Source organism: Muntiacus reevesi, chromosome 8 (genome assembly GCF_963930625.1).
Source record: "Muntiacus reevesi chromosome 8, mMunRee1.1, whole genome shotgun sequence".
Lineage (NCBI taxonomy): Eukaryota > Metazoa > Chordata > Mammalia > Artiodactyla > Cervidae > Muntiacus > Muntiacus reevesi.
In genome coordinates, this window is record NC_089256.1 from 65,146,263 (window position 1) to 65,165,878 (window position 19,616).

Genomic DNA, 19,616 nt, shown 5'->3' on the forward strand with positions numbered 1-19,616 from the left:
CATTTTCCCTTTGCCCACTTCAGATGCAATATTCCACAATATACACGTGATTAATCAGTGACTGCGTGACAAAAACTCACCTACTGGGGGAATGCACAAAATAAAATTAAAAGATAGACTGGTTTTGCAAGAATCAAGAGCTCAGAAACTTTACTACTGAAAAAAAATGTGACATGGCAGACAGTCTGGACTGGGATGAGGACTTGGGTCTTCCTCTTCACAGGCAGTGGAGAGTCACTGAAAACTGTTAAACAGGAAAGTGACTCTCATGAAAGTGATCTTTGAGGAAGATAAGTCTGGTAATCCAGTGTAACCCAGGCTGCAAGGAGGGTGGCTGGTGCAGAAAGAGCAGCGACAAGTGGCCCGGCCAGGGAGAAACAGTGGAAATCATGTGTTGTGAGGGAACTTGTAAAAATTGACAGAACATTGATTGGGAAGATAAAAAGCTGATGTTACTTTTTAAAACATATTTATTTAACTATTATTTTATTTGGCTTTGCCAGGTGTTAGTTGTGGAATGCAGGATCTTTCAGTTATGGCGTGAGAATTATTAGTTGTGGCATGTAGGATCTGGTTCCCCAGTCAGGGATTGAAGAGTTCTCATGATGCAACTAAAAGGGATCAGGGAGCGTGGAGTCTTAGTCATGGACCACCAGGGAAGTCCCCAGTGTTACTCTGAGCTACAGCTATTCAGCTCTGATTCCTGGTCACATTACCTGAGATAATTAATTAACTGTTCCATACGTTGGCTTCCAAATTTGTAAAATGTTAGGAAGATTTAAAAAAAAAAGAAACACAAAAATTTTGTGTATGAAGAAAAAAGTCATGTAAGAATTGCACTTTTCCCTTACTTTCTTCTCATTCTCATTGCCTCTTATTCTCACTGCCTATTTTTTAAAAATTCAGATAACTTCTCAGATGTGGAATCTAAAATATGACACAAATGAACTTATTTATGAAACAGAAAGATACTCACAGCCATAAAGAACAGACTTGCCAAGGAGGGGTGAGAGTGTGAGAGGGATGGATTAGGAGTTTGGGATTAACAGATGCAAACTATTAGATATAGGAGGGATAAACAACAAAGTCCTACTGTATAGCACAGGGAAGTATATTCAATATCCCGGGATAAACATTAATGGAAACAAATATAAAAAGGAATGAATACCTTTGAATTACTTTGCTGCACAGTAGAAATTAACACAACATTGTAAATCAACTATACTTTCATAAAATAATTTAAAAAATCTCAGTTATCTCCTAAATTCTCTTGAAATGATGACACCACAAGAGACCACAGGGAAAGTTCCAAGGTATACAAAGAAGTCAAGATATTCTAATGAAACTTCTGACAGAAAAATACAGTGTCATTCATCTGAATTTTGTTGTATTATTTCCACTGTCACTGTGACAGTCCCAATAAATATAAGCAGTTTGCAAGAACAGATTAAGTACCTGACTATTTCTCAAGAAAAATTTGTCCCATGAAACTATTGAGAGAAGGTAAAAGACAAAGGAAAAGGAGGGGGAGAAAGAAGATAGATATACACAGACTGGGTGACTAAAACAACTAACATTTATTTTCCAACAGCTCTGGAGGCCAGCCCGAGATAGAGGTGTCAGCAGATTGGTTTCTTCTGAGGCTTCTTTCCTGGCTTTAGTTGGCCACCTTTCCCCTGTGTCTTCACATGATCACCCCTTTGTAAATACCTTTCTTCTAACCTCCTCTTAAAAGACCGGTCATATAGGATTAGGGTCCACCAAATGATTTCATTTTAACTTAATTTGTTTAAAGACCCTATTTCCAAATATAGTCATATTTTGAGAGGCTGGAAATTAGCACTTCAGCATATGAATTTTTTTGTGAGGAACACAATTCAACCCACTTGTATGTACACACACACACACATGAATATTTGAACCTAATTATATGCTAAGGGCATGCTAAGCTGCTTCAGTCATGTCTGACTCTTTGTGACCCCATGGACTGTAGCCCACCACACTCCTCAAATTAAATGTCATGATGAACATACCGAGGAAACCAGATTTGAAAGAGACACGTGTACCCCAATGTTCATTGCGGCACTGTTTATAATAGCCAGGACATGGAAGCAGCCTAGATGCCCATCAGCAGACAAATCGATAAGAAAGCTGTGGTACATACACACAATGGAATATTACTCAGCCATTAAAAAGAATACATCTGAATCAGTTCTAATGAGGTGGATGAAACTGGAGCCTATTATACAGAGTGAAGTAAGCCAGAAAGGAAAACACCAATACAGTATACTAATGCATATATATGGGCTTTAGAAAGATGGTAACGATAACCCTATATGCGAGACAGCAAAAGAGACACAGATGTATAGAACAGTCTTTTGGACTCTGTGGGAGAAGGCGAGGGTGGGATGATCTGAGAGAATAGCATTGAAACATGTATATTATCAAGTGTGAAACAGATCGCCAGGCCAGGTTTGATGCATCAGTGTGTTGACTTTAAAGAGTAATGGGATTACTGTCAGACTACAGCCAATGCGCAATGTTTTTAAAATTATTTCCAGATTACAGAAAAGTCAAATGTACAAAATTCTATGATGTAAACTCACCAGTTTTCATTAGAAACAAATACAGATGAAATTGAGGACTGCAACTTGGAAATAATTACGAAAGGAGAGATTGAGCCCAGGAAATTTATTGCTATACTGCTAACTCTTCGTGACCTCCAGCCAAGATAGTGTGTTATTCAGTAATTTTCTTGAAAAAGGAATGCAGCATCTCAATCTTTAGTTGACCAAGGTCTTTATCACCTATTACTTAAGTTTGAAAAGGTGTGTAGTAGGCTGTTGTCCCCTTCTCCTCCCACCTCCAATCTTTCCCAGCATCAGGGTCTTTTCAAATGAGTCAGTTCTTCGCATCAGGTGGCCAAAGTATTGGAGTTTCAGCTTCAACATCAGTCCTTCCAATGATTATTCAGGACTGATTTCCTTTAGGATGGACTGGTTTGATCTCCTTGCAGTCCAAGGGACTCTAAAGAGTCTTCTCCAACACCACAGTTCAAAAGCATCAATTCTTTGGCATTCATCTTTCTTTATGGTCCAACTCTCACATCCATACGACTACTGGAAAAACCATAGCTTTGACTAGATGAACCTTTGTTGACTAATGTCTCTGCTTTCTAACATGCTGTCTAGGTTGGTCATAACTTTCCTTTCAAGGAGCAAGCATCTTTTAATTTCATGGCTGCAGTCATCATCTGCAGTGATTTTGGAGCAAAAAAAATTAGTCTGTCACTGTTTCTATTGTTTCCTCATCTATTTGCCATGAAGTGATGGGACCAGATGCCGTGATCTTAGTTTTCTGAATGTTTAAGCCAACTTTTTCACTCTCCTCTTTCACTTTCATCAAGAGGCTCTTTAGTTCTTCTTCACTTTCTGCCATAAGGGTGGTGTCATCCACATATCTGAGGTTATTGATAATTCTCCCGGCAATCCTGATTCCAACTTGTACTTTATCCAGCCCAGCATTTCTCATGAAATACTCTACATATAAGTCAAATAAGCAGGGTATGGCATCACCGACTCAATGGACATGAGTTTGAGTAAACTCCAGAGAGTTGGTGATGGACAGGGAGGCCTGGTGTGCTGCAGTCCATGGGGTCGTAGAGTCGGACACGACTGAGCGACTGAACTGTAACTGTAGGTGCTTTATATTCGTCATCCCAGTGATCCTCACAACAGTATTGTAGGATGAAGAATTCACATTTCAGAGATAGGGCTTAGAGCAGTGAGGGAATTTTTGCAGTATGGGAGAGAGGGAAGATTAAATACAAAGCTTCTGGTGTCTGGCTGGCGTAGCAGATATCTAATAGATAAGTAGTCATTATTATTGCCACAGTGTTTGGCAAGCTCAGGATTTAGTCTTAAGTCTGTTTAGTTCAAGCCCATGTCTTTACATACCACCACACTGGGCCCTATAGAAACACAGGAAAAGAAAAAAGATAATTTAAGATTCATGTTAAAGCTATGAATCATTCACTAAGTAGATCTTTGTCCCTGTCTACTAATGTTCCAGATGCTATGGAAAGAGCTTCCAACCATCCCTTGTCTCCGTGGACTAGCTCAGGATGCCACAGGTTGCTACAGTGCTTTCTCCCCAATGCATGTAATTTCCTATTTAAGGCCTATTGCCTGTGCTGGAGTAAACTCTTTGGAAGAAAATGTCTACTGTGATGACTACTTTATCTCCAGGGGGTATCTTTGTGACCCACTGGAGATAATAAAAAAAGTTTTATTAATGTTTTCCTCCAAGAACACTTTCCATCTGTTTAAAAAAAAATCTCTCCATTATATCTGTATATGACCCCAGCTATGCTTAAAAAAAAAAAGATTTTTAAGAAAATTTCTCAGATTTCTTTATGGATGGTGGGATTATCAGTATTTCTTGTAACACTTTCTATATTTTCTAGAAGTTTTTGGATATAATAGAAAGGAGAAAATAAAATAAAACTTATTAGTGTTGAAAAATAACATGTGAAGTCTAAAAATACTGAACGTAAAGGTACGTGAGTGTAGCATCATTAACAATTTCCTCTGACAAGACTTATCTGCTTCCATGCTCCTTCCCCTTCTCCTACAAAACTGAATAGTTCATGCAAGCAGGGACTCAGGGATAGGACATCTTTCTCTCAAACACTCTGGCAGAATTATGAGGTGGTAATTCGATTGTTTCAGGAATCCTCAGATCAAAATCTGCAAGTAAAAAAAAAAAAATCTGCAAGTAGCTGAGTGAGGCAGCCCTCTTCTGGGGAAATAAGAAAATGCAACCACACCAAAGGATGATGGCTGGATTGTAAACAGCCCTGAGGGCACAAGGTTATTCAAAAGCTATTCACTGAAAATGAATTTTTTAAGCTAAAAGTTCATTTTGGAAGTTGAAGCATTAAGTATGTGTCTAAAGTCTCTGAGCTTCAATTTCTCATCTGTAAAATGCAGAAAGTAATACTACCTCCTAAGGTCATTTTGAAAATAATGTGAATAATGTGCAGTTATTCAGCACAGTGCTCAGCAGACAGTAAATGCTTAAAGGACGACAGCCATTACTTTAGCTTTTACTCATTTCATAATTTTTTGCAGTGATAATTTTACCTTGTGGAACCTCTCCAGTGTTTACAAAATAAGACCCTAAGGAATACTGCATATTGCATCTAAAAAAAAAATGAACATGTGTATATATTTAAAAAGAACAATTTATGGCTAAAAACCATGAAAACATTAAAGTTTGAGATCTGTTCACTGAAAAATTGTTTATTAAGATGTTAATGTTTTATATAGTTGATGCAACATATGTATAACTTAAAATTCTGAGTTTCCCTTGAGTAGTAATCCAGGTATCTATAACACTCACATGTATGTAAATTGCATATTTCCTGATATTCAACATAGATTTCTCTAACTTCCATTTATCAGACAAGTAAAACATTAATCTTTCAAAGCTACACCTTTACGAGTTCACAATTCCAATTTCTCTGAATTTTTTTTTATCATATTTAAACCTTCTTAAAAGAGGAAACAGAAAGCCCCAAACCAGACACCTGAATCTGCCTTTCACAATATATATCAAATCATCATGATGTACACTTTAAACATCTTACAACTTCATCAGTTACAACTCAGTAAAGCTGAGGAAAAAACTGAAATCGCACACAAAACAGTCTTAATCTGGACCAATATTGAGAAACAGAGCAATGAAAATGATCTTTTATCACACAGAAAAAATACAGAATATATTTAGTAATTTATTTTCACCTAAAGACAGTATACTTTGTATTTAGAGAAATGAAAGATTAGTTGTCAGGTGTTGCTTTTGGAGAACGATCAACAAGTGCCTTATCGATGGTCGGATACTGAAACCAGGGGCCATCGCCTCTTGCTCGCATTAATCTTCGTACTTCCAGCTCCTGTAATCTGTAAGAAATAGAATAGTGATGTTGTGATTACAGCATTTCCAAATATAAATTTAATGAATTATCTCTGTAAAGAACAACCATTTGAGAGTCTTGCTTTTGTGTAAAATATAATGTCCCTCCACAGATCCATGTGTATGCATATATCTGATACACACCTATAAGCAAAATTTGGGACTTATTTTGGCTTTTATTATCTTGCTTTTGTAGTTAGCCAATGAATATTATTTCTAATCACTCAAGCATCACTTGAAATGATAATGAATGCTCTCCTCCTGTCCCTATTCTTTGTCTGGGCAAATTACTTTCACTTGAACAGTGGTAATGCATTTCCTGTCTTCTTGCCTTTTAAATGTTAGGAGAGTCATTTACAGAATGTCTACTATTATGACTACCTGTTGTGCCAAATGCTAGGAATTAAAAGAGGAACAGGCCTTCCTGGAGGAGCGCACATGCTGTCTATACTGGTTGCCCATCACTATTAGGACAGAAAACCTTTTGAGAGCAGGGATAGTATTTCATTCATCAGCCACCAACATCACACTGAGCCTGGTCAACACTGGACAGACCATCAATATTGGTAAAGAAAAGGAAAAGTAGGATAAAGAAAAACGTTCTCCAGCTCTAAGATCTACTTATCCGTTCTCATCCTTCTTCACAAACTGAATAATCTCTGCTCTAGAAAGATAGGTTTCTTCTTTCACAGCCAAGCCTTTGCATAAACTACCACACATTCCTGGAATAATCCCTTTTCCATCAGGCCTTTAACTTTCCATTTTTATAGACTACATAGATACTAACTGTTTATATCACTGGAAGTTTATCATAGTTATTTATTCACTTTATTAACCTTAACCAGCTTACCAACCCAATCTATGACAGATAATATATCTCTGTGGTCGTATAAGATAATATATTTATTAAGAAACCATATTTCTCTTTCGGGGGGATTAAATATAATCTTTTTTCTTTTTTACTCTTTAGAATGTAATTATTCAAAATGCAAGTAATTAAAATATTCATCACAGAGGACTGGTTAAACAAAGTATGGTTCACCCATATAATGAACAGCCTACACAACTGTTAAAAAGAATGAGGGAAATCTACATACATAGTAACATGGAAAGGAGAGAGCAGATATACTGTTAGGTTAAAAAAACAAGGTATAAAATGAATATGTGTAGCATCTTCCCACTTCATTCATGTGTATATACACACACGAATAGGGTATTAAAAATTGTGGAGGATTGAAACTAATAGTTATCTCCCTATGGAAGACAGTCCCTTCCTATTTTATGCCTTTCATTTACGCTTCAGTTTTCTACACACCTAAACATGTATTTTTTAAAAAACTGTAGATACTCCCCATTCCATGCTCACACTGGCATTTTTCTTTTAGGGGTAAAAGTCAGAGTCCTGCTTTTATTTTTACTTTGTTTTGAAATTATTCAGGATCTCCATATGTCTAAGAAATTTTAGAATCTTGTGTTTTACCAAAGGTATATGTCTGAAGTTCAAAAATGTCCAAAGTTAACCAAATATGAAGCATAATGCTGTTTCACACTCTTAAATACTTAACGACAGTTTTATATGGTAACTATATGTACATGTAATTTTACATCCAGAAAACAAGCTAATCATATGTTCATTTAATCATTTAAATATTCTTCAATATCACAGCAATTTTTGTAAACTACAAAGTTAAAACAGAACGAACAGGAAGCAGATCAGTGTAGCCTGGGGTCAAGCGTAGAGGAAGGGAGGCTGACTGAAGGGACAGGAATGAGACTCACCAGGTGATCTAAATGACCTGATGGTGGTGATTACAGTTTGCTTTTGTCAAAACTCACTGAACTAACGGGTACATTTGATTGTGTGTAAACCTCACTCCAAATAGCAAAATAAATCTCAAATAAGATCATATTTAAAAGTAGCAAAAGGAAATATGAGCAAACATTACAAAAATAATTTGGCACTTGTATATTTACTTATTGTGTTACTCCCAGAGACGTATACACGACATACAATTCCAGAAGCTAAAGAAAAAGACTGACAAACCTAACGATAATTAAACAAATAAATATATATAAAGTAATTAAAGTATCAGTATCTAGTAAGTGTTCAAAATATATTAGGGATTACTGCACTTTTGTTATCTGAAACATAAAAACACTATGTTGCAAAAAAATTCTACCCTGTCAGAAGACAAAAGACAAGCCAGAGAAAACAAATCTGCAACAAAAACAAAAGGGGTTATTTTAATCAATACACAAGTTAGTAGAAAAATGGGCAATTTATAAAAAGGAAACACACACAACCAATAGACAATGAAAAAATACAGAATTGAAATGATGAGATAATATTTTCAACTATCTCACGAGCAAAAATATTTAGGTTTGATAAATTCCTTTACTGGGAAAGGTATGGAGAAACAGAATTAATTACTATGTATTGATGACAGGAAAGACAACTGGCACAACTTTTTAAAGAGGAATGTGACAGTAGCTATCTAAAATGGAAGGCATGGGCTACCCTTGTGGCTCAGTGGTAGAGAATCTGCCTGTCAGTGCAGGAGATACAGGTTCGATCCCTGGTCTGGGAAGAGCCCACATGCCTTGGAGCAACTAAGCCTGTGTGCCAGAACTACTGGACCAGTGCTCAGGAGCCCGCATGCCCCAACTACTGAAGCCCGCGCACCCCAGAGCCCATGCTCTACAACAAGAGAGGCTACCGCAATGAGAAGCCTGTGCATCACAACTGGGGAGTGGTCCCTGCTTGTCACCACCTACAGAAAAGCCTGCACAGCAAAGAAGACCCAGCACAGCCAAAAATAAACAAATACATTTTTTTTTAATGTAAAGCATAACATTTGGTTAACAGAGCCAGTGCTAGGAATTTATATTCCAGATATATTGAATAAATATGCAAAATATATGCATAAGGATATTCAGCACAGCACAATGTACAATATCAAAAAACTTGAAAAGAGCCTGAATACCAACAATAGATCCCCTACTGGTTAAAAAAATTAAAGCACATCCATGCAGTGCAACCATTAGAAAGCATGGAGTATGTGCTATTGCAGGAAGATCATCAAGATACAGTAGGCCCTCCCTATCCTCGGAGGGCTGACCGTTCTACACCATTTTATACAGAGACTGGAGTAGCCTCAGATTTTTGATATCTGCTGGAGGTCCTGGAACCAATCTCTCACAGATACCAAGGGATGACTATGTATTTACATGAAATGAAGAAACTGCACAGAACAGGGTTGGTAATAGGATTCCATTTATGTTAATACATTTTGTAAATGATGCATACAATATGTATTTTTAATGTATAAATTTTTTTCTAGGAATGTATACAATAAATCATTATTAAATAGTGGTCACCTTGGAGGTTCAGATTGGGTGCAGAAGAAAAGGGAATTGCAGAGAGAAGGGGAAGGAGAGGGCTGCTTTGAACTTAAGAGTCAGGACATTGCAAAAAAAGAATTCCTTGTAATCTGACAGATATTATCTGCTAATAGTCTCCTAGTCTCCAATGCATCATCTCTACTCTAAACAGACTGATCCTCTCGCCATCTTCACCCTTTGACACAGAGCATCTTACAGTGTTGAAGAAATAGTTTTATTAAATGTCTTCCTGTGGTTTGCAACTGTAGGAAAGGATTTTCTTCCCTGCACTCTACTCCCCACCCTTCTTTTACCGTAATTCAGCCTTTTCAGCTTCAATTTGAAGGATAGCCATTGTTCTTTCATAATTCTTTTCAGGAGCATCAAAGAAAGTTCGGGCAATCCATCTTGATATAGGATGCTACAAGAGAAAATTTGTTTTAAGATCAGTGTCTAAAATGTATGTCACTTTTCCAATGTACTGTTTTCCTAAAATGATCATCTCAGGTTAATCAGTAACACTTTTATGTAATTCATTCTGTAGATACATTTGTCTTCATTTACAGGTGAGCAAATTCTACAAGGCTGTACAGTTACTAGGTTGCAGTGTCTGGACTCAGGCCAGGCTGACTCCAAAACTTTGCTAATTCTTATTACACTATGCTCTGAGGATCTTAAGTGGCAGATTTCAGAGTGAAAGCGGGGTTTGGTGATCCTAAAATGGAGCTGTTTTTACCAATGACCAAAGATAAGCTAATTGTATGGTTTTACCTCAAGATTTAATAATGAAATATTTCTTTTCTAAAATATAATTCACTCAGATAACAAAACATGGAAACACACACTGTAATCAAGGCCATCTTACTACAACACTTGTAAAGACAAGTAACAGAATTAATCTGGGACTGTAGTAGCAATGACAGTATGGTAAAATGATTAATTCATAGTACAGGCTTTGGAGTCAAGACCCTCTAGGTACCAATACCGACCCTATCCCTGAAACAGGTCACCTACCTCCTTTTAAGATTCAGTTTCCTCAGCTTTAAAGTGGGAAAAATAATAGTACCATTTACATGGAATGAGATAATATTTGCAAAACACTATTAAAATGCCTGCGACACAGTGAGTATTCAACAAATGACGCCAGCATTAGTATCAGGACAATTTTTTCCTATGGTGTAGAACATAGGATAAATTCTGTTACTATGCTAGATTAATAACATAGTACAGAGTCAGTCTTTAAAAAACCATGAAGTTTAAGGTAATACAACAATGCAGATAATTACCCAAAGAAGTTGCTTATAAAAATGAACACAAAATGCATCATTTACTTGATATAAAAAACTGAATTTAAAACTGTGTCACAATTGCTAAATTAAGCTATTAACCGGTACATTGACAAGGCACCTAACCCTGAAAATAACTTTCAGTGACCTATACCAACCTTGAAATATTCCCAGTGTTCTGGGACGTAGCCTTCTGGAATTTCTGCTAACTCAGCTTCACCTAATAAAGAAAACAGTGATGTTTAACTTTAGTAACAGGAGTTTATGTTAATTCTTCACCATTTAAATAAGAAACCTATCTCTTGTGATTTTAAAGAATCTTTTGTTTTGTAGCAACAAAGATGTCTAATATTTTAAATTCACTTCAATCTTGTGGAAGATCATTCACTATTTTTTAAGATGTCTTCTATGTGTAAGGCTTTGCATATAGGCATTATACAAGAGTTCTCATTTTGTTTTTATTTAGTGTAACAAGTTAAAATAAAAAACAAATTATTCCTCTGAGTTTTCCTAAAACTCGTAGACAAAATATTTAAGGATTCAAGTTTTAGAAGTACTTCAAGCAGAATTTTCCAGGAAAACCTAGTATTTACTGTCATTCACAAATCCATTCTTTCAAAGAAGATTATAACTTTCTATATCCCAGGATGGATAAAAAAATTTCTTCTATCCCTCAGCTTGTCTTCCACCTGTATTTCTGTTTTCCTTATTCAGATTTATCAAAGCTGGTTTGAGAAGGCGGAAGAAGTCAGGTCTTTAATGTGGTTTATAGAGTCAGTGACCTTAAAGGTTTTCTGGGGGAAAAAAGTTAGAAAAAGAACCACCATACATTACTGCAGATTAAGATTTGGTTGAAGTGAATTCTCATGCTTAAGTTTTTTATGTAAAGAACTTTTCCTTCTAATATCCATAATTTCTTTTTTATATTAATGTACACAGGTCTTAAGAACTTACTAGTCTAGTCAGTGGGAAGATACTCACCAATGAATACATTTATCAAAGTTATGCCAATTGCTACTGGAATCCCAGTCAACAAAATGTAGAATCTCTGTTAAGATTAAAAAAGAAAAAAAAAGTTTTCACATAACTGTTTCCTATCTTTCCTCACACTCAACTGTATATTTGCTTTACTCTCTGTGATCAATGTTCCCAAACAACAAAGAATTAAAAAATCATCTCAAAATAATGGAGTTACATATTTAAAGAAGTCCTTCAATAAGTTCTCTGCTAATTTAAAGAATATTTTAGCAATACAAATAATTATTACCAAATGAATCCATTTTCAGTTTTAAAATTTATAGACTGGGAGGGGGGCAAGGAACACAGATGATTATTTCAAAACCCCATAATCTTGAGAAGAAAGAAATAGTTAAATTTATTCCTCCAATATGTCTGAATTTTTCTTGAAAAAAGGAAAGTCTCACTAATTTAAAAATAAATTCAATAACAAACCAGACCTTACTACAAAATCTCAATATTTTTTGAGAAAAGGAATATGCATTTACAAAACAAAATCTTTTATAAAATGAAAGATGTTTTCTATATAAGAAAAAAAAATTCCTATTTATACGTAGCTTAGTTCAATAAAAATTTTAACTTACCAGTAATTTCAAAAACCGTCTGTCATAGAATCCGGAAGGCTTGATGATAAACAGTCTTTTCCCATGGTCCCCACTGTGTCGCACAGGAGCTAAAAATATTAAATTACCCTGTTATACACAAGGCTTATATGGATAGATTGTTATATTTGGAGATAAAAATCAGATTATAAGAAAATTTACACGCATAAATGTTTAATATGAATCATGATAAAGCATCCCTTCTCTGCCAAAATATATATGTGTGTGTTTAAGATGTACTGTCCTAAACTTTTAACTCTCATTTTTATTCAACATTTTCATCATTTTTATTCATCAATATTCAAGATATTTATTGAAAAAATACCTAAATGATTATTTGCATTTGTTCCAGTAGCAGGTAGGAAGATCAGACCCTCTTGGTGGATCACAGAACTCTTTGTTTATCTCTGCAATAAATATGTGCTAATGCTGCAACAGAAATTAATTTAAATTGCCACATATGAGGAGGCAATATACATTAGGGACTTGATGCAAAATAAATGGAAAGATAATTATTCAACACTTCTCCAGCAGGAATTTGAACTATTAAAGGAATTTCAGTCATAACAGATGTCAGAAAGATTGTACCCACTGCTCAAACTTAAATGTCAGGAATGACCTCTCCCCTCCTGAAATCTACTGTTTAGACCCAGATGACATCTTATCCTCTATGAAACCAAATGCTTCCCAACCAACACAAGAGCTCTCCTACCTCTGAACTGCTGTATACTCTACTGGTGTGCAAACCTGCTTTAATTGCCCCCACTGAAATATAAGTACCTTGAAAACAAGAACTGTCTTTTAAAATTTGCTATCACCTCCAGCAGCTCGAACAATTGAACTTAGAAGGTTAATTCACAAGAAAATTAGAAGCTAGCATGAATTTACTAAGTATAAATCATACTACTAAGGCCTCTAAAATAACAAGAGAATTTGACAAGGTAAGTATGTAGTTCGATAAATTATTTGAAAGATACAACAGAAATTTTTGTGGAGGACATTAAAAAAATGGGTTGGATAATAGTACAAACCACTCACTAATTCAATATTATTTAAGTGCCCACTATATACATGTCTTTGCTAGGTATATACCATAAAAGGTATATAGATCCTGCTGGGAGAGAAAAAGTAGTTAACAAAATTACAAATCTATAAGGACAACAAAAGAAAGAAAGGAAAACAGTCTCAGAAAAGAACAGGCCCTAATTAAAGTTCCTCTTTAGACAGGTTGGTGGGGTCTAGGGGAGTACAAGGAAGGTACATTATAAGCCAAGAGAAGTAGGAAGTTAGATAAAATTGGTAATGGGCAACTGGTCATTGGGCATCCTGATCATACCCAAAAGGTACGGATTATTTAATGCAGTAACCTGCCAAAGGGGTCTCTCACGATTTCTATGAATGGCCTAGATGAGGTGGAGATGGTATTCCTAACATTACAGAGCTACTGCTTTAAGAGTTGCTACCACACCAATGATGAAATAGCATCCTCCCCAAATCCCTCCTATTGCATTTATGAAATGCTGACTCTCAAAGGATTAAGTATAGTAAGTGGGAAGTCCTGTCTGAACCATCCAGAAATTTAGTTGCTCACAAACTTAAGAAAAGTCATTGGTGGAAGTTCCCTGGTGGCCCAGTGGTGAGGATTCTGGGCTTTCATTGCTGTGGCCCAGGTTTGGTCCCTGGTCCGGGAACTGAGATCTGGCAAGCTCTGTGGTGCGAGCAAAAAAGAAAAAGAAAGAAAAGTCACTGGTGTCATGTGGTTACCAAAAAACCTCAAAGGTAATCCAATCTTAATCTGATGTACCAGAAATACAGGGTCAAAACAGAAGGAGCCCTCAACCCACCTCTTAACTAGACCTGCTGAAGCGTGTCCATCCCAGAGTACACTGTTTTAGAGGGACAATCTGGAGCATGCCCCAAGTTGGGCAACTAGGATGGCAAACACCCTGGAAACTGGCCTGCTGAAAGAACGGAAGCTTACTGGTCTACCAAAAAGAAGTCAGGATGGAGACCAGACAAGTGTCTTTAAATAGCTGAGGGCTGTCACCTGACAGCGGCTGTACTGAACCGAAAGGAAGAACTAGGATCAATGTGTGAAAGACTATTTTGGCTTAATACAAGAAAGAAGTTTCTGACAATTTTAGCAGTTGAAAATAAAACTGAACTGCCTCTCCAACCCCCACTCTGAAGTGATTTGAGTGTCAATAATGGAATATAACAATGCATACTACAGGGGATTGGCCTAGAAGATTTCTAAGGTCTTTTCTCTCAAAGAAACTGACAGATGGCTCCTCTTAGAATAAAAAGACATATCTTTCCTACCGATCAGTCTCAATGGTTTCCTTCCATCATCAAGAACTCCTTCCTGCTTTCACATTTTTGCCCTGACTTTCCCCTTTGCCTGAAAGCCTTTCCTTAGGCTCTTGAATGGCCACCTCCTCATTCCATCCTTCAGAGATAAGATCAAATGTCACCTCTTCAAAGAAGTCTTCTCTGACTACCCTGTCCAAAGCTGGCCGCCTACTTATTCTCCTTAATGTCATTTGGTTACTTCCTTTAGAACAATAAGCGCTAAGCTGAATTATTCAGTACTGTATCTCCAGTGCTCTTTAGTGTCTGCAAGTGGCAGGAGCTCCCTATCGCTGAATTTACATTTCTTAAGTAAATAAAAAATTGGGAGGGAATCCTTCTTTAGGCCCTGAAAGTAAATCCAGAAGAGACAGTATAGTCTCAACTTTCTCTTTCAGACAGAAACACATACACACACAAATACACACACACAAGGATTAAACTCTATGTGGGGTTTTAGGGACAACTGTTTATGAATGCAAGTATTAATAAATACAGAAACTATAATAGAAAAAAAATTATGGAAGGAAGCTTGGACTGGCTGCACTCCAGCAACATTAAACAGTAATGTAAACTTCTTTCAGTAAACAGTAGGGTAATATTAATTACCCTACTGTTGAACAACAAATATTCATGTCATTAAATGTACCAGATAACTGTTATACTATTAACTGTTTTAAAAGATACCTCATAGCACTAAACTCTTTTCATGATTTGTTGTTGTATTAACAGTAGGACCATCTGCTTACAGTCTAAAATTACTAGCGTACAACCAGCTGGCTGGCAGGATTTCTGGAACTCAGATCCTTCTGCCACAAAAACAGGCATTTTCTACCACTCTCTAAAGCCTGGAATTTCTCAATGAGGTATTCATTAATTATGTGGAAGGTTTCAATAACCATTTTTTTTAAATGCAAATAACTTCAGAAAGTTATGTTGTGGACAACTGTGATACTTGTGAAGATCAAATAGTTCAATGTAAGATTTTTGTGTGTGTCTCTATAAGACAACCCCCAAAACTAATTTTCTTTCCCTCATTCTCTGACTATTCCCAGTTAATTGTACCACCAACTCAATTACCCAGGCTAAAAATCTCATGTCTTTCTACACCTCATCCATCAGTTGTCAAGGCCTCTTGATTCTAAATTCAAACTTTCCATTTCTCTCCGTGCCCACTTCACCTCACTGCTTGACAAGTCAACCAATATTCAGATGCATCTTCCTAAAATATACTACTGATGCTGCTCTTCTGCTGAATACTCTTGGCTGCCTACCAAACTGTTAAGATACTTTGCCTTTGAATTCAGCATGTATGTGTTAAGTCACTTCAGTCGTTCATATCTGAATCTTTGCAACCCCACGGACTGTAGCCTGTCAGGCTCCTCTGTCCATGGGATTCTCCAGGCAAGAACACTGGAGTGGGTTGCTGTGCCCTCCTTCAGGGATCTTCCCAACCCAGTGATAGAACCAGCATCTCTTACATCTCCTGTATGGGCAGGCGGGTTTTTTTTTTGTTTTTTTTTTTACCACTAGCGCCATCTGGAAGCCCTTTTGTATTTACCCCCTCCCCTAATGCAGTCCTGACTTCCCTTTTTGCAGCCTTCTCTCTCAAAACCTACCTATTCCAAGAGCCCCATTTTCAGATGTATCAGAAAACACATCCTTTACTTTTCTGACAGTTACACCTCTTAAAACTGTGCCTAGAATCTATTAACATGCCCCATCATCCATGTCTGAACTCAGTCCACGCGACTTTTGTTTATAAAATCATTTTAATATTCTTCTCAGGTTTTAAAGTCATAATATATGGACATCAGCCTTCAACACAAAAGTTCTCTGCAGCTGAGGAGAGAACTTAAGCTCATTTCTAGAATCCACTAATGTTTGACATTTAATAATTTAACTAAATAGAACACTTTAATCTGTGCTGAGGGTGATAATAATATGGCAGTACTAAATGTTTAAGAAAGTTGTGGCCACAGGGCCTTGAAGAAGGGATTGCTTGGTGCTGCAGATTCTCTCCACTCACTCTTTACCACTACCTTTGAGGTAAGTTAAAATTATCACTCTCTTTTTTTAAACAGTTCTTATGGTAAGATACATTTATTTCAAAATAACATTTCTAGAAAGATGCAAAATCATGCGGAAGCACATCTCAGGGTTATAAGTACTTGTCAGTGAAAATAAGACTGGTTTTATTTCCCTGTTAAGTCAACAGAATATAAGCACATTTGTAGTAAAAATCCTCTCTTAAAAAAAAAAAGAAATCCTCTATTTTTAAAGATGAAGAACTGTAGGTTCAGAGTAATTAAGTGTCTTTTACTTAACTTCCCAGATGAGATGACCCAAATTCACAGAATTACTGAATTCTGGAGCCACAGTTGAAACCTAGGCAGCAGAGACATTACTTTGTCAACAAAGGTCCATCTGGTCAAGGCTATGGCTTTTCCAGTGGTCATGTATGGATGTGAGAGTTGGACTGTGAAGAAAGCTGAGCACTGAAGAATTGATGCTTTTGAACTGTGGTGTTGGAGAAGACTCTGGAGCATCCCCTGAACTGCAAGGAGATCCAACCAGTCCATCCTAAAGGAGATCAGTCCTGGGTGTTCATTGGAAGGACTGATGCTGAAGCTGAAACTCCAATACTTTGGCCACCTCATGCAAAGAGATGACTCACTGGAAAAGACCCTGATGCTGGGAAAGATTAAAGGCAGGAGGAGAAAGGGACGACAGAGGATGAAATGGCTGGATGGCATCACCGACTCAATGGACATGGGTTTGGGTAAACTCCGGGAGTTGATGATGGGCAGGGAGGCCTGGCGTGCTGTGGTTTATGGGGTCGCAAAGAGTCAGACACGACTGAACGACTGAATTGAACCGAACAGTTCAGCTCCAGAGAAAACAAAAGCAGGCAAGGTTGTCTACTCTGCTGGATCTTACATTCCCAGAGAGGCAGCGAATGTGTGTGGGAGTGCCTGTATGCGCTCAATTGCTTAGTTGTATCCAACTCTCTGTGACCCTGGACTATAGCTGGCCAGGCTTCTCTGTTCATGGGATTGTCCAGGCGGGAACACTGAAGTGGGTTGCTATTTCCTTCTCCAGGGGATCTTCCTGACCCAGAGATCACACCACGTCTCTTGCATCTCCTGTACTGGCAGGCGGATTATTTACTACTGTGCCACCTGGGAAGCCCAGAGGCAGGCATAAACAATATAAAGCAGATTATGAACTTTTATTCCACAGTGACAGATTAGGCTTCACACACAAAATACCTTTGAAAACAGGTTCACAGCTAAAACACAGTAACACTCACTATAGCTATTATATCCTTTTCTGCTCTGAGTGGAAAGGGTGTAGATTACCTGCAAGGATCCTTCCAGAACTTCAAGAACAGGCAGTAGTGTATAAACAGAATCTAAGAGTGAAATTTTACCTCTGTTTATCTCCAGATAGGCATGATCAAACACTATGGGGCAGCAGGGGGTATGTGAAGAGGATATGTGTAATCAGAAAAGACTTACAAAGGATTTTTATCAAAGAATGTGAGCACATGTGGCTTTGTAGCAGGTTCAAATTCCTGCTGGAAATTCGTTGAATACCATTGGTCCTTTCCATCATTTTTCCACTAAGTCCCTATGTATAATGCCTCTTCATGTGAAATGACATAACTCAAAATTAAATTGGGAGAAGAGCAGTAAACAGAAAAAGATATTTTTAAGCCAGAGAAGAACCTTTCTGCCTTTAAATTTCACTTCTTCTGTATCTACATCTATTGTATAGGACAAATAGCTTACAGCACATTTTCGATCAAGAGGATTAAATGAATATCATTAATATCTGTATGGTGTCCAGCACATAATACATGCTCAATAAGTGTTGGCTGTCATCATCATTATTCAGTTTAATACAGTAGTGCATTGCTTTTGTAATAATTGAGTCACAGTTTCCTCATCTGTAAAATGGGGATAATAACATTGTATTCACTTTGCAGAAACCAAGAGGGAATCAAACAGACTGAATGCAAAGCATCTGATGCTTTGCTATTAATATTATGATTATTCATTCCCCTAGAGTTCAATCCACAGTCTCCAAGAGGCTCCAAATAAACCTTCCACGACTGTCCTGACTTTCCTGGGATCTAGGAAAAGACCTATGATTTTCATATAGATCCTTTCCTCTCTAAACAAACATTAAAAATAATTATTTTGTGACTGCACTGATATAAAACGAATACAATTCAGGTTAGATTTACCATCACATACACATTAACATTACAGTCCTTTACCTTCTGATTTTAAAAGAAATGTAAATGAAAACACTTTCGTGGACACCTGAAAGTATCATGAAGACGGATCACTGTGCCTAGAGAATGAGTTAGACCCGAGCTCTCCACCTGTGGACCATACATTACCACTTAGCATCGGCAGGACCCTCAGCAGGACTTCCCACCTTGTGACAGTAAAATCTAGCGCAGGTGCAAGATACAAAGAATCGTGTCCTGAGAAACAGAGGTCTTAGTTCTTTGCTTTCTAACCTCAGCTTCATGCACTAATTAGCAACAGGATAGGTGAATGACAAAGTGTTTCAAAAATTCTAATTAATTACTTAAATACGATCGACCTGATTACTTCAGGAAAGTCCTAAGTTTCCTTACACAGCCTATGCTCCTTCTCACAAACCCCAAGTCCTCAATTTATTCCCGGCTCCCTCTGAATTCCACCAAGGTCACCCGGGAAGAGCTCCATCTCTCCTCCCGCGTTCCCTAATCTCGCTTTCTCCCAGAGCTAGTACCCACCGAGAGTCTTCGGAAAGTCACGGGTGAGGAAGCCTCCGAATCCAAGTCGAGTGCCAAGACGGCGGCCGGACAGAGCGGCCACTGCAGAAACCGAAGCCCGATGCAAAAGACTCATGGCCGCCATGGCTACTACGGGCAAGAGAACAGCGGAGGAGAGTAAGGGAGTTCGAGAGAGCCAATCTTCCAAAAAGGGCGAAGCCGGAAAGGGGC

General features: G+C 37.4%; 1 protein-coding gene across 2 annotated transcripts; it reads right to left on the reverse strand.

The window, feature by feature from the left end:
• Positions 1-5,283: 5,283 nt before the first annotated feature.
• Positions 5,284-19,616, reverse strand: NDUFB5 (NADH:ubiquinone oxidoreductase subunit B5). Of its 2 annotated transcripts, XM_065943207.1 has the most exons (6): positions 19,407-19,604; positions 12,245-12,333; positions 11,625-11,691; positions 10,802-10,863; positions 9,672-9,778; positions 5,284-5,963 (listed from the first exon to the last, which is right to left on the reverse strand). In XM_065943207.1, the coding sequence occupies exons 1-6, from the start codon at positions 19,528-19,530 to the stop codon at positions 5,843-5,845; spliced, it is 570 nt and encodes a 189-aa protein (XP_065799279.1). In that variant the 5' UTR covers positions 19,531-19,604; the 3' UTR covers positions 5,284-5,842. The 2 variants fall into 2 exon arrangements, with proteins under 2 accessions (XP_065799279.1, XP_065799280.1); XM_065943208.1 differs by lacking the exon at positions 9,672-9,778 and having other exon boundaries at positions 19,407-19,616.

What these genes read in the sequence shown, in the direction of transcription:
- NDUFB5 (XM_065943207.1), bottom strand. Translation starts at nt 19,530, where the DNA reads ATGGCGGCCATGAGTCTTTTGCATCGGGCTTCGGTTTCTGCAGTGGCC. An exon ending in TTTGATAAATGTATTCATTG is followed by an intron (nt 10,864 to 11,624) that starts GTGAGTATCTTC and finishes TTTCTTTATTAG; the next exon opens with GTGAAGCTGAGTTAGCAGAA. An exon ending in AACACTGGGAATATTTCAAG is followed by an intron (nt 9,779 to 10,801) that starts GTTGGTATAGGT and finishes TTTCTCTTGTAG; the next exon opens with CATCCTATATCAAGATGGAT.